Here is a 27658-nt window from a genome sequence, read left to right as displayed (position 1 = left end):
TCACTTAGTATCTTCTTGACTTTTTATATTCTATATTTCTATCATTGACCTTCTACTTTCCCCCTATGAAAGTATGTACTCTTAATATTGTTTTTGATCAAATAAGATTATTCAACACAAATAAGTCAATAACATGCTTTAACCACTAGGCGGTGCACACAAGGTACACACAGCATACTAATAATAACTTTGTATTATTAGTGTAGACACTTATGTGTAATTTTATTCATGTTTTTACATAATTTTACAGGATATTGCCTATACTATTTCTCTTGTTTTACTTCTTCACATTAATATCTGATTTGTAAAACATCACAGACAGAAAGGCATAGGCTATCCTTCATTTAATAGTAAGCTATTGAAATTGTGATTCCATAGATGTGTCTCCCATCACCCAAATCCCCTGACTATTCTCTCAACTCAGTATTTAGATTCTTATATTCAAAGAAAATCAGTAATATCTTTAAAAACTACAAGTCCTTTTTTATCAGCTGTGCACCGTTATGGTGTAAATATAACCAATATACCAATTGGATCAAATATAAAAGTCAGCCGAATTACTATTGATACTACAAGGAGACGTATTTTGTGAAAAGAAATTGAAGATGTTGTTTAATTGTTGATATATTATGATCCACGTCAAGTATTCAGTTTTGGCAGCAGTTCTCCTGTTTGTCTCTCTCTATAAATAAAGAATTACGGCAGATATGTAATATTTAATGCAGCCGAACCGTGTATTACAATGCCGTTATGTGATGACTTCCAAAGAGAAAAGCAAGCACACTCTGAATTAGGTATTATTTTATTTTTCGTTGTCGGATATCATATCTCCTTATCATATCAACACCATATCCCAGCGTGCATTGCGGCTAAAACATCCAATCAACAAGCTTCAAGCTGAGGATCTTGGGTAATCAGTTTAGTGGGTTTGTGGTGTGTATCGCTCAAAATGTCCCGTCTGTTTCCGGTGACTTTATTTACGGCTAAAAAGCCCAAGATTATAGAATTAAATGAATAAATAAAAACAAGGATAATTGTGTGTTATTGTTGAGTAAATAACAGTGTGTTATTTAGAAAAGAATAATAAATTAGAAGGAAAAGATTTTAAAAAAATACAGATTTCAGTATTTTGAGGCTCTGAGCCCCATTTCTTTTCCTCACAGACGGAAAAAAAGTCCGACATTATAAGATTTAAAATAAAAACAAATAAATAAAAGATAAAACACTGGCATGTAATTTACGTTAGAATAAATAGAATGGTTTTGAATAATAGATGAGAGTAAATCTACTTCACTTTACAGCCCCGCCCACTTTTGGGGAAACCAGCGCTGTCATTTGAACGGCGATCAAGCCTGAAGTCACAGAGCTCTTCTGATTACTGTCCTTTCTTCTTAGAGGAAGTACAGAAACACGTAACTCTGGATTTGATTTAATGTTTGAGGTGCAATGAACGACACAGCAGCTTTTTGGCATGTTAAAACTATTATGTTCTGCCTCGCTCATGAGAGTAACAGCTGGCGAAATTACAGCCTCGCCTACTGATTTTAATTTAACCATATATCAAGCCCGATTGTCGATTTCAAAGGTGTGCTCTAAAATGATATTTATAAATAACTAATTATCATTATTATAAGCAAGACAATAAATGGCAAAGATATGTAGAAAATAAACGTATTTAAGTTACATTCATAACTAACGTAACGTGGAAGAAAATATGCTTCTAGAAGATATGTAGAAAATAAACGTATTTGAGATACGTTCATAACAAACGTAACGTGGGAGAAAATACGTTTCTAGAAGATATGTAGAAAATAAACGTATTTGAGATACGTTCATAACTAACGTAACGTGGGAGAAAATACGTTTCTAGCTAAACGTAATTGAGAATGCAGTTTAGTTCTGTGGGAACGTAATTTTTAGGAGACAGGGTTGTCTGGGGGAAGCTCGCGAGTGTGCGTGTGTGTATACGTGTGTGTGTATTTTTGAGTTTCTGTGTATTGTGTTTGTTTACCGGGGAAAACACTCACGAGAAACACCGGCTGTTTTTTGCCTGCTGTGACCTCAAGTTACTCCGCTCTCCGCTTGTAATTATGCCGATACAAGCTTTAAAGTTGTATTTTTCAGCCAAGACTTTGTTTATTTGAAATCAGATGAAAGCAAACTGTAACGGACCCTGCCGTGTTATCTATGATTGCTATACGCCTTACATTCATAATTTCAGCCGGAGGGAGGGGGAGCTGTGCTGAGGAACAGCAGAGTGGCAAGTGAGAGCTGTCATCTTCCCTTCACAAGCTTCAAAAATGTATTTATCGTGTGATTTTGGAAATTAAAGTTTCATATTCTGAAAACCAAGACTTTGTTTATTTAAAATCAAACAAAACACCCGAACCCCAAAAAACTATTTTTACACGCAAATCCACGTTTATTTTGAAATGAGCCGTTGCGACTTCCGACTGATTTCGATAGAGCGGGTCACATTTATTGGAAAAAAAGTTGCTCATGAAAAGCTATCCTAAGGTATGATTGAAATTGCATGCATTCATTATCCGATGTGATTTTAGAACCAGTTCCCCATCACTGCCTTATGCCTTCAGTGCTGAAGAAGGTGAAGCTGTATGTCAGCCTAATCGCCCTCGGTTTGCAGGGATGGCTCAAATGCCAAGTCCTACGAGTAGGGAGCAATATTGCAGGCTAATAAAGTGATGGCTGCATGAATCAGCCCGAGCCATCTGCTCATAGCTCGGAGCCTGAGAGAGTGATGCTGCTGAATGAGGATTGGTCCTTTGAGATTCTGAGATGAGCCACGGTGTGCCTGTATCCTCCATCACTACATGGCCAATCTATTGGTAACAAAGGCTCCGCGAGGACAAAGTTGTCCATTCAGTTAATCCTTCAACCCCAACTAAAGAGAGTTTTCACTTTCTACCTTAGCTATCTCTTCTTGTCATGTTGTCAGGTTTCTTATCACCAGAAACAACTTCAGGTGAACCAACAAAGAGAAGAGAGTATTCAATCATGTTGTCAATGGTTAGAGGTAAAATGGGCATGAGTGAAACAAGTAAACAGTGGTAAGGTCCTATTAAAGGTCATTTTTGCCATAATATCAAGAAGAAAACGTGCTTCATTGATAGACCACTTTCTTTTTGTTCCAAAAACAGTATTGCTGTAAACATGTCCACCCAAATTGATTGTACTCGGAGAATGTTTTTCGCCATGTCTTTTAGTGAGCGAAATGCACACTACCCTTTAACTCATGAAAAAAATATGTCTTCAGTTATGGTTAAAGAAAAGTTTCTTATCGCCAGAAAATAATTGAGGTGAACCAACAAAGAGAAGAGAATGCTTAATCTGGAGAAGTGAAAAAAGTAATGTCCTGTAAAAGGTCATTTTGTCAAAATATCAAGAATTGGTAGTGAAGGTCAGACCTTGCAGTCCTTCAGCTTGTTAGCAACTACTGATTTTAGCTTAACCGGGAACAATTTATCGGAAATTGGAGAGAACACCTTGTTAGAACAGAAAGAGGTCTGATAAAATTCCCGTTAACTAAACTGTTTCGGAATGTGTTGTTAATGGACTGAGACTACTTTCTTAAACGGTAGTTGTTTTGTCGACAAATAGAATTGCGGTTTCCATCCAACCCAAATGTATTTGTACTCAACCTGACAATAGTTTTTACCATATTTGTTTGTGAGCTAAATGAACACTGCCCTTGAACTCATAACAAATAATGTTGTAAGTTATTGTTAATTAGGACAGTTAAACTGCCTTTATATTAACCTGTTGAACCCCATCCCTGTTGTTCAGGTCTCAGGCTCGAAAATGACATTTCCAGAACAAATGACCATAACTACACTTCTAAAAGGGGGAAATTAATAATCTTTTTTATCAAAGTAATGATAAACCTGTGAGTTGGATGTAGAAAAGTCAGAATCAATATAGATGTTTTTTATTTTAAAGAAAATTCTGATTGAACATAGTCAAAAACTGTAAATTATAGTATCCGTCCAAACATTTTATTTTACTGATAGTGAAAACTACCCTTGGATGAGGGTATGAAACTAAAAGCTTTATAAATCCAAAGTACAACATATAATAAGTACCCTGTATCAAGATTGATGCAAAATAAGTGACATTTGACCTTTTTAGAGAGGTTTAGCAAAGAAAACTCCACCTCTGGGGTGATTTGGGTGGAAATGGGCGTTTGACGTTTTTCTGGAATCCATTGGTCGATTTTTGTGATTGACATATCTTTTTAACCGTTAGAGCCAATAGCATCGAAAAAGAATATCCATATACACACCAACATTACCAAAAAAAGTGGGGGCTTCGCGCATGCAGTTTTGCGCTCTCAAGCTCTGACATCTGAAAACGGAAAAGTAGGTTTATTGCTTATGGATTACCAGAAATCATTTCAAAGTGACAGACACATTGCATTAACCTTCAGCAGCATTTTTATCGTTTTAATGCCATTGAAGACAACTTTTGATCAGACAACAAGGAAGGTAAGAGATATTGCCGTTTTAGCTACCTAGCGCCAAGTGTTGTGATGTCTGTTTTTGTTTATAAAGTTGTGAGTTCTTATCATAGAGTGATGATGTAGGTGCCGATCGATTCTGTGTCTTCTCACGATGCTAATCGATGGGTTGGGTGTGCAGCTACGATAAGTAATAAGGGTGTTATGAGTGAGTTTCTGTGCAACCGGCGTTGCAAAAAAAAGATCAGTTAGCTGAGTTTCTTCCCGTTACACCCCTAACCAGGCTTGGATTTTCGTCATTTTAGGGGCAAGGCCATTTGGCCTTTGGTGTCACACATTTTTTCAGGGCGGGAAAAATTAGGATTTGGAGCTTAAAAATAAATAACTTCACTTTCTAATGACAAAAAACAAATCACTTTTTTAATATCAATAATCGTATCATCATATAGGCCTATGCCTCCTTAGTATTAACGTATCTAAAATAAAATACTTTACTTTGAATAATTAGTGTTTGGTATGTTTTCCATCTACTACTTCTCCCATTCACAAATCCAAAATGAAATCTAAAAATCTATTAATATGTAACAAATATATTCAATTTCAGAGCAGAAGAAACAGCCTTCAAGGGTCAAACTCTGCACATCATTCAGCAGTGCACAGTGAAGCTCCAACATCCAACTGTATGAACAAGCAATACTTTGAAATGCAAAAGTGTGTGTGTGTGTGTGTGCGTGCGTGCGTGCGTGTGTGCGTGTGTCTCTTTAATCAACTCCTCACAGCTCCTCATATCTGTTCAGAAACTGGACAAAAGTTAAAGATGTACAAACCACTGACTGTTGTTACAACCCGGCTCCTGGGCTGCAACACAAAGCGGGGAGGCGAGACGAGGGGTATGATATAACGTTCATTTATTCAAAACAAACAAACAAACAAACAAACAACCAAACAAACAAGCAACAAGAAGAACCAGCAACAGGTCCCTGACGCTGGCACAGGACAAGTGCCCAGAGGACGTAACGGCTGGGCTCCTCCTATATCCTTTTCTTCTCCAGGTGCAGCTCATCAGGCAGGTATCCTCCCACCGGTGCGACTCATCAGCCATGAACCTGTGAACACCCACAAAGCACACCCACAACCAGACGGCACCCCACGTGGTGTGGAGGGGTCGTCACACTGTCTGTGTCATGACGAATACATTCGCTGCTGTAATTCTGTCTTTACGACGTTGTTGTGAGTGTGGACGGAGCAGCTACAACGTTAGTTTAGCCTGATCGATCCAATCTCCATTCACAAAACACGCATTTTAAAAGGTTGAAGACACTACACTACCCATAATCCCCAGCTATCGTTTAGGACTACAGTCCCCGTAAGGTTACGCAGAGCGTCAAACAGCTGTGTGACATGGAACGAAACCACGCCAGACCCAGAACTACACATGCTGGCTATTGTGTTTCGCAAAATGTTCTATGGGACGTCTCTACTGAACGTTTTCGTTGCCATTATTAAACACATTGGTGTTATCAAATGTAAAACATATAATTAATAAATGGGTGAAAATCGCTTGCGTCCATAATGCGCAGCATTAATATATACCCACATGACAGCTCATTGCTACTTTGTAATTCTACTCCACTACAATTCAGAGGTTAACCTGGTATTTTTACTCCACTGCATTTATTTGAGTTACTTTGCAGATTCTGATTAATTATGTGAAATATAAACAACCCTTAAATCAGACTTTAGTTACACCTGAGTAAAATGCAGATAAGGTGATTGTCAAGTGCCAACAATCAGGAGAGATATTTGATAGTTGGTGCTTGAGATGACTAAACATGTATCTGCAATTGACATGAATGGAAACAAGTAATAAAGTATATTCATTACTCGTTATTCTCTACTAATAGTTAATTAAAGACTGTATATTATGGCTATTTTGCACATCCCTTTCAAGATTTTCAAAGGTTTATTGACATATCATACACAACTATATGGTGTAGTTATGCAATGAATGAAAAACTTGGGTCACAGCCGGTTCCTCAACAGTGCATTACAAGACATCTATCAGTATGTGTGTACCTCCTTTTTTCTTATTTAAAAGAAGACCTTAATCTGTTATTTAATGTTTAAATAAAGGTTAATTTGTTTTTCTGTTTTGCACCTCCTCCTTTTAATATATTTGTACATCCTCCACTAAACTGTTTTATTGTAGAGATCACTTATAGTATCTTCTTGATTTTGTATATTCTATATTTCTATATTTATACTTTCCCCCTATGAAAGTATGTACTCTTAATATTTTTTTAATCAAATATAACACATAAAAACAATAATTCAATAACGTGCTTTAACCACTAGGAGGTGTACACAAGGTACACACAGCCTATCTATGAATTAGATCAAATGTAAAAGTCAGCCGAATTAGTGTTGATACTGCAAGGAGACGTATTGTGTGATGAGAAATTGAAGATGTTGTTTAATTGTTGATATATTTATGATCCACGTCAAGTATTCAGTTTCGGCGGCATTTCTTCCAGTTTTTCCAAAGGTCTTCTCATCAGGGCTCTCTAGATAAAGAACTACGGCAGATCTGTAATATGTAATGCAGCCGAACCGTGTATTACAATGCCGTTATGTGATGACTTTCAAAGAGAAAAGCAAGAGCACTCAGAATTAAGTATTATTTTATTCTTTTAAAATGTTTTCCGGATTTCATATAATATAAACTCCAAATCCCAGCATGCATTGCGGCTAACACATCCAATCAGCGAGCTTAAAACCATAGCTGAGGATCTTGGGTAATCGCTCGAAATGCCTACGTCTGTTTCCGGTTATATTTATTTTGAAATTCAGTTCCTGACGGACGCCAAAAAAGCCCGAGATTATGGAATTAAACCAATAAATAAAAGCAAGGATAATTGTGTGTTATTGGTGAGCAAATAACAGTGTAAATTGTAGTGCAAATTAGAAGGAAAAACAGATTTAAAAAATACAGATTTCAGTATCCTGAGGCTCTGAGCCCCATTTATTTTCCTCACAGACGGCAACAAAAGTCCGAAATTATACGATTTAAAATAAAAGCAATAACTGTGGCTTGATATTGAGTAAGAACATGTTTTTATGAACCACACAGCTTCCGGTCTTCCACGGACCGACCGGAGAAAAAGACGTGCTGCAGCCTGCAGGCACGAAACACATTACCAGTAGAAATACATTGCTTTTAAAATCGTGCTGTGCAACACGAAAAAAAGGGGCAAATCGTGTTGGTGAACACGAATCAATAGATTAAAAATCGTGTTGGTGAACACGAAATGCCGTGAGACTGGGTTGCGTATTTGTCCCGTACCGTCACGGTTCGGACGTCACAGTTCGGTGCATGCAGTCACACGACGAATGCGCCTTTTTTTTTAGGAATGGGAGAAAAGTCTCATTCAGGGCAGTATCTATTACACTATATATAATCCAGGGGGCGGTATTGTGCCTAAAAGCTGTTTGCGAGCCGCCCTTTAACAACAAATGAAGAAGAAGAAGAAGAAGAAGAAGAAAACACAACCAAAGGAACTAAATAAAAGAAGAAGAAACGTTAGTATTGCGATTTCAGGTAACACACAGGAGCTAGAACACCAACCTGCTTCTTTGAAATCAGCTGTGTGGGAACATTTCGGGTTCCCTGTGGACTACAATAACGATGAAGTGCGAGTGGTGGATCGGACGAGGACGGTGGATCGGACGAGGACGGTCAGAAGGCATCACCCGGATTTGCCAATCACCGGAGCCCGGCAAAAGACAGCAGCAGTTCAGCAGCTTATCCCCGCTGTTTTTAAGAAGCCAATAGGCTCTGTGCACAAGATGGCGTCTATCAACTTCCGGCGGCTGAGTACTTCCGGTTTGAGTACAGAGTTTTGACAGCTTGACAGTTTGTTATGTCACACCAAGAGCAAGAATGAGCAGATTTCAGGGTAAAGAAAAGCGATTGGCTGGGGATTCTGGGTAGTGTAGTGTCTTCTGCCATCCTTTACTCCGAAAAAAGATTTGTTTCTCCGAATCGAAGGGGAAAAATACAAAAGCATTGCACACAATTTAAACCAATCAATGTTGTGTAATTAACAAGGATAATCTGGTGTTTTTTAGTCGATGAGTAGTGCAGATATCACTGTAAAATCAATCGACAGTAAGGGGAATATTTACTTCCGGGTGTACAATTCTCCGTTATCCAATGAGAGTGGACGCTCTCATTGCCTTTAAGGGCAGTCGACACAAACGAATGCCGTGCTTCCATGAGCGTCCATAGAAGCATATGGACATCCCGGAGAGCTGAAAATGGACGCTAAGGCCCCCCCCCTTGCGTTAGAAAAAGCCGGCAGGGGACTTGACATAACGTCAACATAGGCCGATCAGGGAGTGAGGATGTGTTGGCTGATCAGGCAAGTAATAGGTGTGGGAAAAGGCTAAACCATGTCAGGTTGTCAGTCACATCACATACACAGAAGTTCTGCTGTTTGGAATACTGTAATTTAAGGACATTCAAACAGATACGCTTGTATAGCCTGTCTCAGCTCTCTCAATGTATTATCTTATAACTACATAAAATAGTGTTAGTAGAACATTGAACAGCTTAACATAGATGTAGGGTACAACCAGTTTCTGGGGTTTCCATGAAAGCAGCGACGGTTTTCAACCTCTTTGATGAAAGCTAAGTTTGGGTTTAGCTAATGTATTTATCATTTTACACGAGAGGGTTACAAAACGAAAATAAATCTGTAGCCCCTTCATGCTACACACACATAGCTAGCTACCAGTTGATGTGAGCACATGTATTGTCACTATGTAATCTGTTGCAACCATAGTTTCAACACGTCAGCTAGCTGGACTTATTTGAATCCTAAATCACAGGTTACCTACTCTTGCCACATCAAAACCCCAGAACGTGAACCTGATTGAGGCTTTGAACAGATTAACACTTTTTATGTTCCTCCCTACTCTGAGATCGTGAGGCTTTTCATGCTTTCTCATGGACCTGCTAGCCCTGATACTCACTCTCCCTGAAGGTAGATCTTTGTTTGAAACTATGGGGAATTGGATATCATTCATGTTATCCAAAAAAACGTAATAGTACATCATTAAAACGCCTTACACTGTATCAAGACTGTCAATTTGTCAAAGTTAGCCAGTAACTACAGCTTCATTTGTCACTTACCTTCATAATTGTCGACGTAGCTGGATATGTAGCTACATCTTGAACCCCTTTTCTCTTTTGCTCCTCGGGGCTGAGCCTGCCGCTTGTACCAGCCGATGTACATCACTGATGTTAACCTTCGGTAGGTCTTGGAGACATCGAGTGTAAAATAGTGCCTATATAATATCTATACGCGATCTACCGCTCTACTGTAGACGGGAAGTTTACAACCGCACACCCAGCTGCCGGAAGTTGATAGACGCCATCTTGTGCAACTAGCCCATAGACATGAAAGCCGAGAGACCAAAATAAATAACGGAAGCATTTGGCATATGTTTTTCAATGGCTATGCTGCACCCTTATGCAATAGTAGAGGACCCCGGCTTTTATTGATTGTGATTGAAACACTTTCTTATTATTTATTTTTGTAATATTTTCAAGACATTCTTTTTAGTTTTACAGCTTATTGAACCTTTTTGTTTGACATCAGCCATTATAGATAATATGGCCATCTGAGTGTGTGTGGTAGCCTACTGTTTGTGGTTTGTTTTTAACTGTTTGAATAAGTTAATTATTCAAAATGTTGAAGTTCCTTATGTTTAAACTGAAACTTGCACTACTGTTCAAAATAAATAACAAACCTGGAATTATACATTTGGGACTTTTTTTTTCTTTTTCTTGTTGTACCAAACCTGTACCGAACCGTGACCCCCAAACCGAGGTATGTACCGAACCGTGAATTCTGTGAACCGTTACACCCCTACTACCAAAGCAACATCCATGTCAATGTTCAGTTATGCGGTGCAAAGCCCAGTTAGAGTTCAATAGAACATCCAACGTACGACAGCCGACAAATGAACCGGTAGGGGGGAAAAGAGGAAGATGGGACAGTGCAAAGCCAATGAAAAGAGGTGCAGAAAGAGGGAACAGAACGCGAAACAGAAAATCTGAAACATGGAGGATAAGCAAAGAGACGGAGCGGGTGCTTTGCCCCATGCAGAGTTTGTGATGGGCTATTACTGCATGGAGCCAGGCTGATGCTGCAGTCAGACTCTGGATCGGTTCCGAGAACTAATGCTAGGGCTTCTACAAAGCTGATTCTGCATTTGTCACACATTGAGATTTTGGAGAAAGTTACACACAGCAATAGACAGGAAAATCATTATTATATGTGATGACCCTTCAGATTCATAGAGACTAACCAAGGTCTCATGTTGCAAACAAGTTAAATGTAATCCTAACCCTAACCAACACCTCAAACTTTAATTTGGAGACAATTTTCTATGGGTTTGTCATTATGAATAAACTCTGTAAAATTACACCATGACATTTTATCTATTGTTTAATTGTAGTAGTTATAATACACTCGGATGCTTGGCCTAGAAGTATGTTCCAAATCTAAAATATGGAAATAAATAATGAATGAAATTGTGTCTCAAAACCAGGCTTCGGGATTAACAGATTGGATGCAATGGGATAACGTTATAAAAAAGAGGTAACTGTATTCACCTACAGTAATAAGTCACTGTTAAATAAAAAGAAATGTGGGATTACTAGCAGGATTACAATGTTACTAAAAACTGAAAAGAGCCTGTTTGTTTTAAAGGAGCAGATGTTATTTCTTCTCTGTAAACTGTACTGTTCGGTAGGCTAATACTTTAAGCGTCAACCTATACGCCTACTGCCTGAATCTGCTTTATGGTTCTATTTGTGTCTAAGGTTACATTGCTCTATTGTCTTATGATAAGAATCAGAGAGACTTCAAAATAATGTTGAATAAAGTATCTAAGCCTGTCACAAACGAGCTGAGGACCAACATGCAGAACACGGGAAACCAGGGATAGTCGGTAACCAGCTTTATTGATGGCAATAGGCTGGTAGGAGACAAAACGGCAGATAGTCGGCAAAGGGCTGGTCGGGGACAGGCGAGGGTTCCAGGAGAAAGCAGGACGGGAGTCGCAGGTACAGCACGGGTCAGGGAGCAGGCGAGGCAGGCTGGTCAGGGACAGGCAGGGTCGAAACCGGGAGAGCAATCTGAAGGGTAATGCGGGAAAGACTGGCATGCTGCAAAGTACGATCTGGCACTGAGGTGAAAGTGAAGTGGGCCTAAATACTAATGGAGCCGATGGGTGTAACAGAGTGAGAGAGAGACAGGGGGTGACTACCAGGTGACTAAGGAAAGTTAATGCAGAAAATAGGTGAGTGAGAAAGCAGACTGTGACAAAGCCAGTGTTTTACTCTCAAATGTATCCCCAACAGACAAAAAAGGGACTACAAGAAGCAAACAATTGGACACATATTGAGAAGGAACATCAAGAGCGAGCAAAAGATCACTCTTTTTAACGTGCATATTTATTTATTTGATGTGAAATATGAGCCACTATAAAGACTAAGCTTAACCAATAACTTGGATTTCTTACTGTACTCCCTGCTGTGTTGGACTGCTCGGATCAGTAAGCTGCTTTAATAACCTTGGTAGTAAAGCTAAGAGGCCTTGTAGCAAAGTCACATTGTACTGATGTATTGGTCTTTGAAGCAGCTGTGTGTATGCATATCGGTGGCTTTTTGACCTGGGTTTTGAAGGTTACTAAAAAGTGTTTTCCTATGCAATTTCTAGTAACCTGTAAAAAAAACACACGTTCTGCAGCTTTAGAAATATTGCAAATAAAAAACATTCAGCAACTTCATGAAACATGCACAGTGTTTACTTAAAGCGCTGCATAAACTCAACGCTGCAAATACAAAATGCTGCAAGAAGATCAGAATGCAACAGGAAACGGGCACACAAAAAAGTGATGCACACTGCTGGGACCGGAGCGCTTGTGGATGTTTAGGGATTATACAGTTGGCCAACTGTCAGTATTGGCAACCCAGTCTCACGGCATTTCGTGTTATAGTCACAACATTTATTTAATCTATTGATTCGTGTTCACCAACACGATTTTAGCATGTTTTTCGTGTCACACAGAACGATTTTAAAAGCAATGTATTTCTATTGGTAGTATGTTTCGTGCCTGCAACATGTATTTTTGTCCGGTCGGGTCTTGGAATACCAGAAGCTGTGTGGTTCATAAAAACATTTTATTACTCAATATCTTACCCTAAGCCTAACCTTTTTATTTTAAATTGTATAATGTCGGAGTTTTTTTGCCGTCCGCGAGGAAAATAAATGTGGCTCAGAGCCTCAGAATACTGTATCTATATATATATATATTTTTGTTTTTTTCCCCTTCTAATTTGTTATTATTTGGTGCAGACACGAAACATACTACCAATAGATATGCATTGCTTCTAAAATAGTTCTGTGTCAGAATACTGAAATCTCTTTTTCCTTCTAATTTGTTATTATTTATATTGCTTTTAAAATCGTTCTGTGACACGAAAAAAATGGTGTTGGTGAACACGAATCAATAGATTAATTTTGTGACAATAACACAAAATGCCGTGAGACTGTGTTGGTATTGGCGGAGTTAGTCTGTTTCATGTCTGTAAGTGTTTAGTCAGTATATTTGAAATGATTAGGTTAGCTAGCTAGCTTACAGCCGATCTGCAACGGCCAGTCCTCACGGCGGCGTGCGTTGAAGCTTCAATGCTTCTGCCCATTCACTTTGAATGGGGTGACGTCACGCTTTGCCGAACTGCATTGTGGGAGCGTTGCTTCGCTTTGCTCGCTTCAAAAGTTGAGCAATGTTCAACTTTTGAAGCTTTGGCGGAAGCGCCATGTTAGAAATTAAAATCAATATTGATATGGCGTAATTTGAATTAAATACACTGTATTTAATTTAAATCTTTTTTATTCTAAAAACCGAAGATTCACACCGGACTCTGATGAGAATATTAGTTGTGGCCAAACGGCGGTACTACACTTCCTTTAGGTTGCTGGGCCCGGAAACACTTTTTCCCATTGACTAACATTGGGAAAGAGTGGTCTGTAAATCGTTGGATAATTTTTTTTAAACTAAATAAACTACCCAGTATGAACGATTGTATAGCCCTTATTAAAAACATTCGGTCCTCAAGTTGTAAAATGTGCTAATAACGTTATTCTGAGAGTTATTTCCCTCTGCAATATGAACGTGCATCTAACCCCAGTGAGATGATAGTGAACTGTTCATGAACTTGTCATGAAAAGTTCATGAAATATTAGTGAACCATATTCATGAACAGCTCATAAACAGCTCATAACAAAGTTGATGAAAGTGACATGAACATTAAATGGCACTAGGGCAGTTCATGAACTACTCATGAAACTCCTGTGCTGGAATGGTTCATGAACAATTCATGGAATATGGTTTTAGGCAGGTTCATGAACAATTCATGAAATGGAGTTTTCAGTGAGTGTGTAGGGATATTCAACCAAGAACATTTCAAGAACTGTTCATGAACATATCAAGAACTGTTCATAACAACTTCATGAACCGTTCATGAACAGTTCATACCCAGTCACTGAATATAATTCAATGGCTGGCTATGAACTGTTCATGAACTGTTCATGTACATGAACTGTTCATGAACCACTGACTGTGGGTCAATTGGCAACCATAGAAAACAACAATTATGTCAATCACAATGGAACTTTACTCAAATTAACAAACAAACATAAATGTATACAGGTAGAGCACTACAATTAATCCTATCACTATTTGAAGCAGTTCTTGACACTCAGCTGCACATAAAATGTTGTTACGGGTCCCAAAAGCTTGGGTACCACAGCAACAATAAATGATTTCTGTAGAAAACAGAAAAGTGCAGCAGCAATAATTATACACAGGATCCGGTTGATCGTCTGGAATGCTTCTTATTCAAAATTCAAAGTACACAGTTACATTCAAATAGCTGAACTTTACAAACATCACATTTCTCCATTTAAGTTATCCGTCTGTCAGTCAATTACTGTATCTCAAGGAGAAATTCAACATAGTCAATATAAATTATTACATTACATTGCATTTAGCTGACGCTTTTATCCAAAGCGACTTACAATAAGTGCGTTCGACCAACAAAATACAAACTTGAAGAAAACAGAATCATAAAGTACATCAGGTTTCATAGAGCAAAAACATTTCAAGTGCTACTCAACTGGCTTTAGGTAAGCCAGTCCATAAGTGCTTTGTTAATAGTTCTATTGCTCGAAGTGGAGTCGAACGAGATGAGTTTCCAGTCTGCGCCGGAAGGTGTGTAAGCTATCTGCTGTCCTGATGTCAATGGGGAGCTCATTCCACCATTTTGGAGCCAGGATAGCAAACCCATGTGTTTCTGCTGATGGGAACTTGGGTCCCCTTCGCAGCGAGGGTGCAGCGAGCCGTTTGGTTGATGCAGAGCGGAGTGCACGTGCTGGGGTGTACAGTTTAACCATGTCCTGGATGTAGGAAGGGCCAGATCCATTCGCAGCATGGTACGCAAGTACCATTGTCTTGAAGTGGATTCTAGCAGTTACCGGAAGCCAGTGGAGGGAGCGGAGGAGCGGCGTGGCGTGGGAGAATTTAGGAAGGTTGAAGACCAGACGAGCCGCTGCATTCTGGATGAGCTGCAGAGGTCGGATGGCACATGCAGGTAGACCAGCCAGGAGAGAGTTGCAGTAGTCTAGGCGTGAGATGATGAGAGCCTGGACCAGAACCTGCGTCGCTTTCTGGGTCAGCATCCTCCTGATGTTGTAAAGCGTGTATCTGCAGCAGCGGGTTGTAGCAGCTATGTTTGCAGTGAAGGACGGGTTGTTATCTATAAACACATAACGCTATCAAATAATACTTTCTATCAATATATCTATCTTTACCAAATATAACATATTATGGAGATCACAAAAATACACTGTCAATGTTAATAAACAAAAAACAAGGCAATGTGCCTGCAAGACTGCACTCAGGTAAACAACACATATTACCCGTGCGCAGCAGCTAACCTGCCTGCGAGCCTTCGCTCAGGTCACATTTACCCAGGTGCGGCTGAAGCCCGCGAAAATGGCATCTATTGTTGCCGACAGTTTAGTATTTTTAAAATACCGTTACTATGTCAAACATGCTCAAAACCTTCTGACACACTCTCCTAAACATCTCCAACATCATATCTAATTCACACAAGTTAACATCGATCATTTTCATTATGTACTGACCTGTAGAAAACAGAAAAGTGGAGCAGCAATAATTATACACAGGATCCGGTTGATCGTCTGGATTGCTTCTGAGGAGGGGGCGGAAGTGTCCCCCCTAAAATAACCCAGATGTCACCGCTCACCTGCCAAAGGTTCCACCTTGGCGCTACTTACTCGTACTGCTTCTCAAACAGTACAGATAAACCATAAAATGATATGAATGTCACCAAAATAAATACAGATAATGTTCAGTTTCAAATTCACTATTGTTTTGTTTTAAGATTAAATGTTTTAAAAAAGAAAGAAATGTTCAAATAGTAGATGAATATTCAAGAGGTCTTTAAAAACATCACACTGATCATCAAAAGTTCATAAAATGCTCATGAATATTCCAAAATATTCTGAACTTGCCACAATCATCCAAAATTCATGAAATGCTCATAGTCATGAAAAGTTCATGAAATGCTCATGCACACTTTTTGGGGTTTTAATTATAATGTTGTGATTGGCTGGATCATGAAAAGTTCATAAATTGCTCATAAAAGTCTGTCATGAGCAAAACAGGAACTTTATATGAATGAACAATGTTCATAAACATTTCATGAACTGCTCTTTAAAATGGTTCCTGAGCATTTTAAGAATTTTGGTTCATGAACATGACAAGTGAACATATAATGAGTTGTTCATGAATGTTTCATGAGTGCTCATGAACAGCTCAAAGTCATGAACTCCATCTCGCAGGGGAACCCACGGGACCGCGCGTTCATGTTACGTGTTCTGACTGTAACAGTTTGGAGGATTTAGCAGCCTGGTATATTACACAGTTTTAGCGGCATATATATATATATATATATATATATATATATATACATATTAGAGCCGGGACTCGATTAAAAAAATTAATCTAATTAATTAGAGGCTTTGTAATAAATTAATCGCATTTTTAATCAAATATACACTGTAAACCCCAACAGTACTACTAACTCATAAGTATTATGGGTACTGCAATCAAAACCAAATATCAAGTCAACCGAACATTACATTTATACGTTCTCTTAACGAAAAGTGCTGTTTAATTTTATGTGAATCATAGTTTATGAGTGAATATTCAAATTTGAATGAAAACTTGTGAGTGAACAGTCACGCAGCGTCTGACGTCATTACGTCATGACGTTGCGACGAATCGAGAAAGATCCATCCAACATGGCGGCTCTTGCAAGCGAAGGGATTCCACACATGGTTTAACTTGTAAGTACCAAAATAAGTCGTTAAAACTGCTTTTCTTGTTATAATATTGTAAGGATATACCACCCGAAGATTATATGTGATCGTTAGACTGTTTAAACTGTTGTTTAATTCAGAGTTACGTGCAGAGCGCCGCAGTTACCGGCTGCTTCGCGCTATTTTTTGAATTTCGGACTGCCGGTTAAGTACTGTAAGGACCTCAACGTTAGAGCAGCAGTATGCTAACTTTAGCTAGAAACTCCTATTAGTCAACGGCAGCCCTACTGTTTAAAAGTGTGTTACTTACTGGTGCTTATTAACGCTATTATCTGGTAAATGTGATGTCATTCCTGAATACTCCTGAATTAAGCTAGTAGCTAGCAAGAGCTGTTTTCCACAATTACGTTGATGCTAGCTAGATGTAAGCTAATGCAAACGGCAAGCTTGTATTAAAACTCTGCACATTTATGTTTGCCGTAGGGTGAAGCTGTTGCATCAATATTCAAGGTAAGTTATTGCTAACCCATACTGTGTTCTGTTTTTTCAATTAATTAATTTTGAACTTTTTTCCAGTAGGTTTATTTATTTAATTAGGTATTCACAACATTGAACAGAACTGGCCTTTCTACAGTAATCCGATCATCATGCTTTGTTGAAGTTGCATGGTTGAAATGGTTCAATGGAGTGTAAGGACGTTAACGTCAGAGCAGCAGCATGTTAACTTTAGCTAGTAACTCCTATCAGTCAACGGCAGCCCTACTGTTTATAAGTGTGTTACTGGTGCTTAATGTTATCCGATATTATATGGTAAATGTGATGTTATTCCTGAATTAAGCTAGTAGCTAGCTAGGGCTGTTTTCCACAATTACGTTGAGGCCTACACACAGGCATGTTTGCTAGTGACAGTAAGCTAATGAAAACTGCAAACTTGTATTAAAACTCTGCACATTTCTTTTTGTCGTAGGGTGAAGCTGGTTCAGAGCAGTGAGACTCAAGATTCAAGGTAACTTGAACAGAACTGGCCTATCTACAGATCCGATCATCATGCTTTGTTGAAGTTGAAATGGTTCAATGGCGTGGAAGTGCAAATTATGTGCTGTCTCGTCAGACACCCAGGCTCAGTTATTTAGGCACTATCGTTTGAAGCATAGCCAGTACTCAAGAGTTAGCCCTTTGCCATGTGTCTATGACTCTTGCATTTGTACATTTCAATCATTTAATGCATTGAAAATTCATTTATCACGGCTTCACAAAAATGTGTGTAGTACTGGTGCAAGTGAGGGAGCACAAGGAGGATGTGCAATTTTTAGCTTCCCCTTGTGTAACTTTAAACATTCGTTCTCTGAAGCAACAGTGTTCAGTCATTTAAGGGGACACTTAAAGAACCTTGAAACTGTAACATGCCCATTTAAGAACTGTAGCTACAGCACAAATGTCTATTCATCATTTAATGCTCACAAAAGCAGGAACCATGCAGGTAGTTTGGACATTTGTGAAGACATTGTGTCGACACAAAATGATAGTGCCCCAGTCTTGACAGCTACTGACCCTGAGGACGAGAATCCTGCTCAGTGTCAGCATGCAGACACGTTTGATTCTCCTGAGGCTGACGCCAGCCAGTTGAGAGCCCAGTTACACCATAATTTGTCCTCGCTCTTCCTGAAGATGCAAACTATTCTTCATGTTTCCGATATGGCATCCAAAGAGATAATTGATCATCTGACTCAGATATTTTCCTTGTCTCAACCTGTTATAAAAGACACTTTAAAAGAGGTTTTTAAGAGGCATCAGATTTCTCCTACTGAAGCTATCATGAATGATTTGGTGAGTGCTGTTATGGACTCAAATATTTTTGTCAGTGCCACAGCTAAAGGTGAGGAGTTGTCTTCCGCCAAGCGAAGAAAAACATTCATTGAGAAAAATTACCCTGTGGTAAAACCAGTGCAGTATGTGTTGGAGCCCGGCTGCACAGTAGTTTATGTCCCTATACTACAAATGATCCAGAAAATGTTCAAACACACAGACATCCTTGACAGAATCAAGGAAACCAAGATCTCACAAAAGGGGCTTTACATGAGCCATCGAGATGGCTCATATTGCCAAGAGAATGACTTGTTGTCGTCTTCAGAGCTATCCCTGCCATTGCTTTTGTACATTGATGACCTTGAAATTGCAAATCCACTTGGCACTTCAAGGAAAATACACAAACTGTGCTCTGTCTACTGGGTGATGGCTGATTTGCCAGGTAAATACCAATCAGCGCTGCATGTCATTCAACTAGCAGCATTATGTAAGGTATCTGATATTCAGAGGTGTGGCTATAAAAGAGCACTTGGTCCATTGTTACAAGACATTCACACTCTTGAACAAGATGGTGTATACATTGAAGGCCTTGGTCAGTCAGTTCGGGGTACTGTTTTATGCGTCTTGTCTGATAATCTTGCAGCTCATGCATTAGCAGGCTTTGTGCAGTCTTTCAGGGAAGGATATATTTGTCGATTCTGCAACGCTACAAGAGAAAAAATTCAGTCTCATGATGTTGTAGATGGTGAATTTAGTCTAAGGACAAAAGCCAGTCATGACCGAAACGTGCAGGATGTTATGCAAGCCGGGGATGGTAAAAGTCAGTTGGGTGTAAAAGGGGACTGTATCTTGCGCGAGAGTTTGCAGTATTTTCATACAACTACTGGCTTCCCACCGGATGTCCTGCATGATCTTTTTGAGGGCATTGTACCTGTGGAGTTGGCCTTGTGTATTAAGGAGATGATTAGACTCAAATATTTTACCCTTGAGTATTTGAACAGGAAGATTGTGTCATTCCCCTACCAATACACAGACAAGAGTGAAAAACCAAAGCCTCTCTCAAAAACCTTTGCTGGAAAAGGGACCATTGGTGGCAATGGCCACGAAAATAGCGCATTGTTGAGACTACTCCCATTGATGATCGGTAACAAGGTTCCTGAGAAAGATGGTGCTTGGACTGTATTGATGGATTTGAAAGACATTGTGGAGCTGGTGCTGTCACCAACGTTTGATGATGAAACTATCCAGTATTTCCAAACTAAGATACAGGATCACAGACAAATTCTTCAGGATGTTTTCCCTGCATTGAGACTACGCCCTAAGCATCATTATGTCGAACACTACCCAGATCTTATACGTTGTTTTGGGCCTCTTGTCCATTTGTGGACTATGAGATTTGAGGGCAAACATCGCTTTTTCAAGCGTGTTGTACATGACACACAAAACTTCAAGAATGTGTTAAAAACACTAGCAACTAGGCATCAGCACATGGTGGCATACTATCTCAGTGCACCATCATTCTTTAAACCACATCAGCAGACATCAAATGTCTCTTCTGTCTTGGTTTCAGAGCTTCCTGAGGTTGCAAAAGAGCACATTGGACAACAAACAGACAGCCACATGATTTACAACACATCCAGGATCATTTTTGATGGCACTAATTATGATGTTGGGATGTTTGTATCTGTAGGGCAGGAGGGGGGTCTGCCTCAGTTTAGCAAAATCGAACAGATCCTCCTTGTTAACCACAATGTCACATTTCTCTGCCGAAAAAACAAATCATGCTACATTGAACATTTGAGATCATTTCAACTTTACCCAGGGAATATGACTGTCCACAGCATATCAGAGCTCAATGATAGCTCATCACTTTCTGCATACAATATAGAAGGCAAACTGCTGTTGACACCAAAACGATTCATCCTGCTTCACTGAAAGTACACTTTAAGGAAAACGGTGCAACTGTATTGAAACCCCATTTTAACATGGCAGGTATACAGTTTTTGCCCACATAAACAGAAATCTATAATGTCATATAGAGACTACTTTTGGTAAAAGATGATGAGTACCTACGTTGATATTTTTTGTATGCATTACATCTATGTAAATAAATGTCCCTCTTTTTCTATTTCAATACCTCATTGTGTCTCTCAGATGATGGCAGCATCCCAGAAATTCCTGCTGCGAGTTTATATTGCTACAGATGTTGCCATAAAGGTAACTCTGACTGAGCGGCCAGAGTCAGTTGAAGAGCTAATCAACATACTGCGTGAGAAAGTCAAGCCAAAACTGGACTTCGAGTTTACCCTGCAGTATGAGGATCCTGACTTTGGTGGACAACTTAGCTGTCTCCTTGATATCCAAGAATTACCAGAGAAGGGCACTTTGAAAGTAGTCACATCGGAGAGTGATATTAGCTCATGTGCAAGTTCCGATACAGACATCCTTCCTCATGTGTCAGTAAGAGAGCGTCAGAAGACCTGGCCTGACATTTTCCCTGTACCCACTTTTTCCTATGAAGTAGAACATGTGCTTGGAGAGGGAAACAGTGCCTTTGAGACATATGGAAAGACATTGAAGTTAAACAGAGGCCAAAAGCACAACATCTTGGAGAGTATGGCTGCAGTGATGCACAACTTCAAACCTTACCCAAGTGACAGGGACGTGGGTATGGCAGCGGAGGCTCTTGTAACGGCTCATCCATGTCTTAAAGAGCTTGGAAGTGTTAGTGGATGGTACGGATGGAAGATTTTCCTGAAGTTTAAGATGGGGAATTATCGTACCAAGTTGGCCAGATCTGGATGTGTGGAGGTGGCTGTCAACGCAGGCAAAAAGAGCATCAACAACCCTGACAAAGATCACCCCCACTCGAAAATAAAAAGAGCCAGACGAGCTGAAGTGAATTACCTTCCAAACTTTCCCAGAGGAGAAAACCAGACCAGTCTTGAAGAAATGAGAATCCAGATTTTGCAGGAAGTTGAGAAAAGTGAGAAGAACCTCATCTTAATAGAAAAGCTCATGCAGATGACTTTTGCCCTTCGTCGCCAGGAGATCGTTCAAGAAAATCCCTTGGTCAGGGACTTTTTAGAGAAATGGCCGGCCCTCCGGATGGAATCACAGGTAAAACACAGATGCTCTCAGACCTTTTAATCTTTCTCTTTTCTGCCCCTTGTCACATCTTTCTCATAGTCTGCACACCGTTTCCCAATTGTGCTTGCAGAAACTGCCTACTTTGCACACAATGGAACAGTGTTGTTGTTCAATGTTAATATATTATAAAACGATATTTATTTTTATAATATAAATAATAATACAAATTAAATGAATACTTTGATATGATCATGTTGTAATATATTTTTACGGAAACAACAAAACCGGTTGCATCACTAATAATTTTACAATTGCATATCCATTAATGATCTTTATACATTTGTGTGTTCCTGTAGGTTTCTGCTGAGTTTCAACGAATCACAAACGTCAACCTATGGAACCAGTTCTTTTCTGAACTAGACAGACACACCCTGCGACTGATTGCCTTGTACAGGCAGAAGGCGGCACGCACTGGCAAGGTATCTGAGGCCCTGCGTGAAATCCTAAGGATTTGTGATCTCCAGGTGAGTTTACTAGAAGTTTGGTCCAAATATCAATGCTTATTTACTTTTACACAAAAACCACATTCATTCAAATTCACATCATAAACAGATAATGTAAAATATACTGGATTGTATTTTTCAGAAGAGTGTCACAAATATAACGATAACAGATAGGGAATTTTTTTTTTTTAATTAGACAACAATCAAAAATAAACATGTATATATTAATTAAAAAAAAGCCATTGCTTTTTAATTATGCTAGTTTTTGCTTGTCTTTCCAGGAAGTACAGGATGTCCACATGAAACGCAATGCAGCCCTTCGAGCCCTCCCATTATACCTGCGTGAGGAGGACCCAGAGTTCTTCAAGTCTTGGAGCGTAAGTATTTAGTGCACTCAAAGTACTGCTAGTGAGGTCAGAATGTGTGCTTGTAAGAAACTGTTTAGCTATTTCACCCTTCCAGTTAAAACAAACAGACGGGAGCAATCAAAAATATTTTCAGATATATAAAAGAAATACGTTGGCCCTGAAGTGCAAGACACCACAGCATTTCAGAAAACACCACAGCATTTCACAAAACACAACAGCATTTCAGAAAACGCCACAGCATTTCACAAAACACCACAGCATTTCACAAAACACCACAGCATTTCAGAAAACGCCGCAGCATTTCACAAAACACAACAGCATTTCACAAAACACAACATCATTTCAGAAAACGCCGCAGCATTTCACATTGGACGGAAAGGGTATTCCTTAGGGAGAACACTTCTTGTTTGTGATTGGACAGAGCCAGCCAGAGAAGCACTGCTGTGATTGGTTGTTTTTGCTGCCAGTCAAGAAATGACGCGTGATTAGCCCAACACATCAGCCGTTAGCTGTTAGCACACACTCAGAGCTCACAGCTCCTCATATCTGTTCAGAAACTGGACAAAAGTTAAAGATATGCAAAACACAGACTGTCTATGTCATGGTGAATACAGTCGCTGCTTTATTTATGTCTGTATGACGTTGTTGTGAGCGTGGACGGAGCAGCTACAGGTTAGTTTAGCCTGATGGATCCGATTCCGATAGGATTTACATGGAGATACTGCCCGCCCCCTCTCCAGCGTCTTGTTTGAATGACAGGAGTAAACACAGAATTAATGCTTTATTAACTCATGGTTTTTAAGGGGCTTATCTCCATGTAAATACTATGGTAGACTACCCAATATTCGCATCGCTCTAATGGCTCGAGTTTCACCGCGGCTGTCAGCTGTGTTTGCTCCTGTCATTCAAACAAGAGGCGCTGGAGAGGGGACGGGGCGTATCTCCATGTAAATCCTACAACAAAATGAACATATTTGACCGTGATTTAATTGTATTACACGTTTCAAAGTGATGCCGAAATAACTACATACTGATAACAGTTATTAAAAACCATGAATTAACGCTTTGACAAGTCTGCAGACAAGACGGCAGGCGAAAAGCTTTTAAAATGCGTGTTTTCTGAATCGGATTCATCAGGCTAAACTAACCTGTAGCTGCTCCGTCCACACTCACAACAACATCATACAGACATAAATAAAGCAGCGACTGTATTCGCCATGACACAGACAGTCTGTGGTTTGTACATGTTTAACTTTTGTCCAGTTTCTGAATGGATATGAGGAGCTGTGAGATCTGAGTGTGTGCTAACGGCTGATGTGTTGGGACCATACGTTGTGGGACCATGGTTGGGACATATTTCGCTGTCGGGTGTTGACCAATCACGAAGCGTCATTTCTTGACTGGCAGCAAAAACAACCAATCACAGCAGTGCTTCTCTGGCTGGCTCTGTCCAATCACAAACAAGAAGTGTTCTCCCTAAAGGAATACCCTTTCCGTCCAATGTGAAATGCTGTGGTGTTTTCTGAAATGCTGTAGTGTTTAGTGAAATGCTGTGGCGTTTTGTTTTCTGAAATGCTGTGGTGTCTTGCACTTCAGGGCCACCGAAACACATTTTTGAAATACCTTCCTATATACTTACCTGTTGAGGAATATGTGAATGAGATTGTTTAGTTACTTCAAGTCAACCTTACAGTTGGACTCTATGCATTTCCAGGCAGAGGAGGTGGACCGGCCAGACATCACCAACACACCGGTTGCTATTGTCAGCATGGTCACCGAGGGCACTCCACGTGAAGTTGATCTCAGTCCGGCAAGTACTGCTATTCTGGTGGAAGGTGATTTCGTCATCAGCAATATCCCCAGGATGGCGGATTCCTTTGCATTGTTGTTCGGCTTGATGTACGTGTTACATTTGGACTACCCCAAGAAACTCATCAACACTTTCACTTTCATACAGAAAGTGCTCATGGGCCTTGATGATGGTAAACCACTGAAACCCTGCCTACTCAATCTAAAAAATGACCTGTTACTGAGAGAGTAGGCCGTGTTACAGGTTGAAACTTTGCACATGCCAATGTTTGTGTTGCACAGTTAATTATTTGATAGTTTGTTGCTTAAAGCAGTTTAATGTTTATATTTGGTAGAATATGTCTTTCCCCTAAATCTACCTCAGTTGTTCATGCTTGCACAGAAAGTGCTGATGGGCCTTGGGCTGCCTACTCAATCTAAAAAAATTACCTGTTACTGAGAGAGTAGGCTGTGTTACAGGTTGAAACTTTGCACATGCCAATGTTTGTGTTGCACAGTTAATTTGTTGCTTAAAGCAGTTGAATGATGTTTACATTTGGTAGAATATGTCTAAATCTACCTCAGTTGTTCATGTTTGCACTGAAAGTGCTGATGGTCCTTGATGGTGGTAAACCACTGAAACCCTGTGCCTACAGTTGTTCATCTTTGCACTTTAACTCCAATGGCACGCCATTTGAGAATTTATTTCATATCCTTGATATCAGACAGCAATTACCTACACTAACTGGCTCTTTGATTGCACTTGTTAGATATATGGTCACACTAGTTTGACATTCTGCTTTACTAGTTGAATAACACATTATACTAGTCACTCTTTTTCAGCCACTAGTGGCACTTTTGTCCGACTAGTTACTACATAAGCCTTACTAGTGACGCCAGGAGCAGCATCAAAGTCCCAACTTGTAAGATTTGTTGATGAACTAGTGACCCTCTGACCGTACTAGTGACACTAAAAGTTAACAGCACTGCAAAAACTCAAGTTGGGACTTTAGTGCTGCTCGTGGCGTCACTAGTAAAGCTTATGTGGTAACTAGTCGGACAAAGGTGCCACTCGTTGCTGAAAAAGAGTGACTAGTATAATTGTGTATTCAACTAGTAAAGCAGAGTGCCAAACTAGTGTGACCATATATCTAACAAGTGAAATCAAAGAGCCAACTAGTGTAGGTAGCTGCCGTCTGATATCAAGGATATGGAATACATACTCAAACGGCTTGCAAAACTCCTTGAAATGTTTCTTTTTACAAATAGAAAATATAACTAATTTGTATTTTACTTTTTTTGTGAACAATATGTACCTTTTGAAAAGTACATTTTAATTTTATTTTGAAATGTAACTTACAGTTTGATGGTCTTTTAAAAAAAAAATGTTGCAGTAAGAAATGTCATGTTTTAGAATTCATGTTTTGATTGGATGAACAATTTAAGACTGAATAAATAAAAAAAACTAAAGTCTACAGAAGTTGTTGAAGTTCTTTGAATATTTTGTACTTAAAAAAATAAATAAGAAAATATTGGCCAATGAGTTATCTAGAAATATATTTGTTGATTTCAATATTCATGCATTTAAGTACTTTTGCATCAAACTAATTCATTATGGGGAAATTAAAAATGTTAAATGTGTTAAACAATGTTTATAAGTACAGTATACTTAAATAATACACAAATAATAATTAAAGTTTTAAGTTTAAGTAACTTATCATTTTTGATCAATCATTTACTCTATAGTCTTAAGTTAGTTTACTTAAAACTTTAGTGGTAATCAGTTTCCACAAAAGTTTTGAGTACTCCGAACTAATCGGGTTTTACAGTGTACATATTTGACCTGAGAACAGTGAGAAGCAATTTTCCCATGGATTTTACTCCAAGTGGTCTACAGTCGAGTGCAATCCAGTGAGCCAGGGAGTTGGTTATTCTCTCAGACATGGACTTATTTATCCTGGCCCTGAAACCAGTCATCTAGTTGAGTGTGGGTTGGGTCAGGGTGTGGTTCCTTGCACTCGGAGTCGGGCTAACGTCCACGCTAGCTGCTACATGCTTTGCATTTAGGTGATACTTTAGGCCTGATGTGCTGCGGTGATATGCAAATTCTTTTTTGCATAATTTGCACACAACCGTGCTCTTGTCGACGCTTCCATCCGTCCGTTTTTTAAAACAAAATGTCCCATCCACGGGGCCGACCAAAGCGGTCTCATCAGCTTGTTCGTTCATGCTTGACTATTGTTCACCGTGGTTTGTTGTTGTTTGAAGTCCCATGCTGAAGTCATGAACGTTAGTTGGTGCTCCAGTATAATCGGTACGCCTGAAACTCATCCAGTGAGAAACGTTCCGCTGTGCAAAAATAAGTGCGATTAAAATGCGTTAATTTTTATGTAATTAATTAATCTTAATTAACGCGTTAAAGTCCCGGCCCTAATACATATATGTATATATATATATATATGGTTGGTATTTAACAAAAAGGGGTGTTATAGTCTGTGTTGTAGTGTGTGATATTATTCATTTCATTTCAAACCTTTATTTAACCAGATTGGTCCCATTGAGATCATAGATCTCTTTTTCAAGGGAGACCTGCAGCATATAGGTTCCACATGAAACATAAAACAATAAAGGACATTTTACAGGATACATTTACATAGTTATAGATATTTACAAGTGCCCATAGTATCAACGAGCATTTCATTTAGCCTAGCTTTAAAAACATGCAGAGGAATGAGATGCTCAGTTTCAATTATTGCTGAAGATTGTTCCAAGCAAGTGGAGCTGCGCACATAAAAGCTGTCTTACCTAAGACAGTCCTTGCTCTTGGCACATCTAACAAGACTACATCATGTGACCTCAGACAATAGCTGCTTGCAACTCTCTGTGTTATCAGAGAGATATAATACGGGAGTTTACCCAACAAAGCTTTATAGATAAACGTGTACCAATGACTGAGCCTCATTACAGTAACCGATGGCAAACCTGCCTTGGTATACAGTGTACAGTGATGTGTAAGTGCTTTACAATTTGTGACAAATCTCAGTGCGCTGTGATAGGCGGCATCTAACTTGTTCAGGCAATAGGCAGGTGATTTATTGGTATTTATGGAAACATTTTACACCTTTCCTTCAAGTAGTATACGTTTTA

The 27658-nt window shown here is 39.3% G+C and overlaps 1 protein-coding gene across 2 annotated transcripts; it reads left to right on the top strand.

The window, feature by feature from the left end:
* The first annotated feature begins 16825 nt into the window (after positions 1–16825).
* Positions 16826–25919, top strand: LOC117467469 (uncharacterized). Of its 2 annotated transcripts, XM_034111107.2 has the most exons (7): positions 16826–16983; positions 17440–17466; positions 17924–17962; positions 20917–21882; positions 22209–22376; positions 22637–22732; positions 24438–25919. In XM_034111107.2, exons 4-7 carry the CDS (start codon positions 20917–20919, stop codon positions 24762–24764), a joined length of 1557 nt encoding a protein of 518 aa, XP_033966998.1. In that variant the 5' UTR covers positions 16826–16983; positions 17440–17466; positions 17924–17962; the 3' UTR covers positions 24765–25919. The 2 variants fall into 2 exon arrangements, with proteins under 2 accessions (XP_033966998.1, XP_071063376.1); XM_071207275.1 differs by lacking the exons at positions 16826–16983; positions 17440–17466; positions 17924–17962 and having other exon boundaries at positions 20737–21882.
* Positions 25920–27658: the final 1739 nt, after the last annotated feature.

The sequence above is a fragment of the Pseudochaenichthys georgianus genome, chromosome 22 (assembly GCF_902827115.2).
Source record: "Pseudochaenichthys georgianus chromosome 22, fPseGeo1.2, whole genome shotgun sequence".
Taxonomy (NCBI): domain Eukaryota; kingdom Metazoa; phylum Chordata; class Actinopteri; order Perciformes; family Channichthyidae; genus Pseudochaenichthys; species Pseudochaenichthys georgianus.
This window is presented reverse-complemented; position numbering and strand designations above follow the sequence as displayed.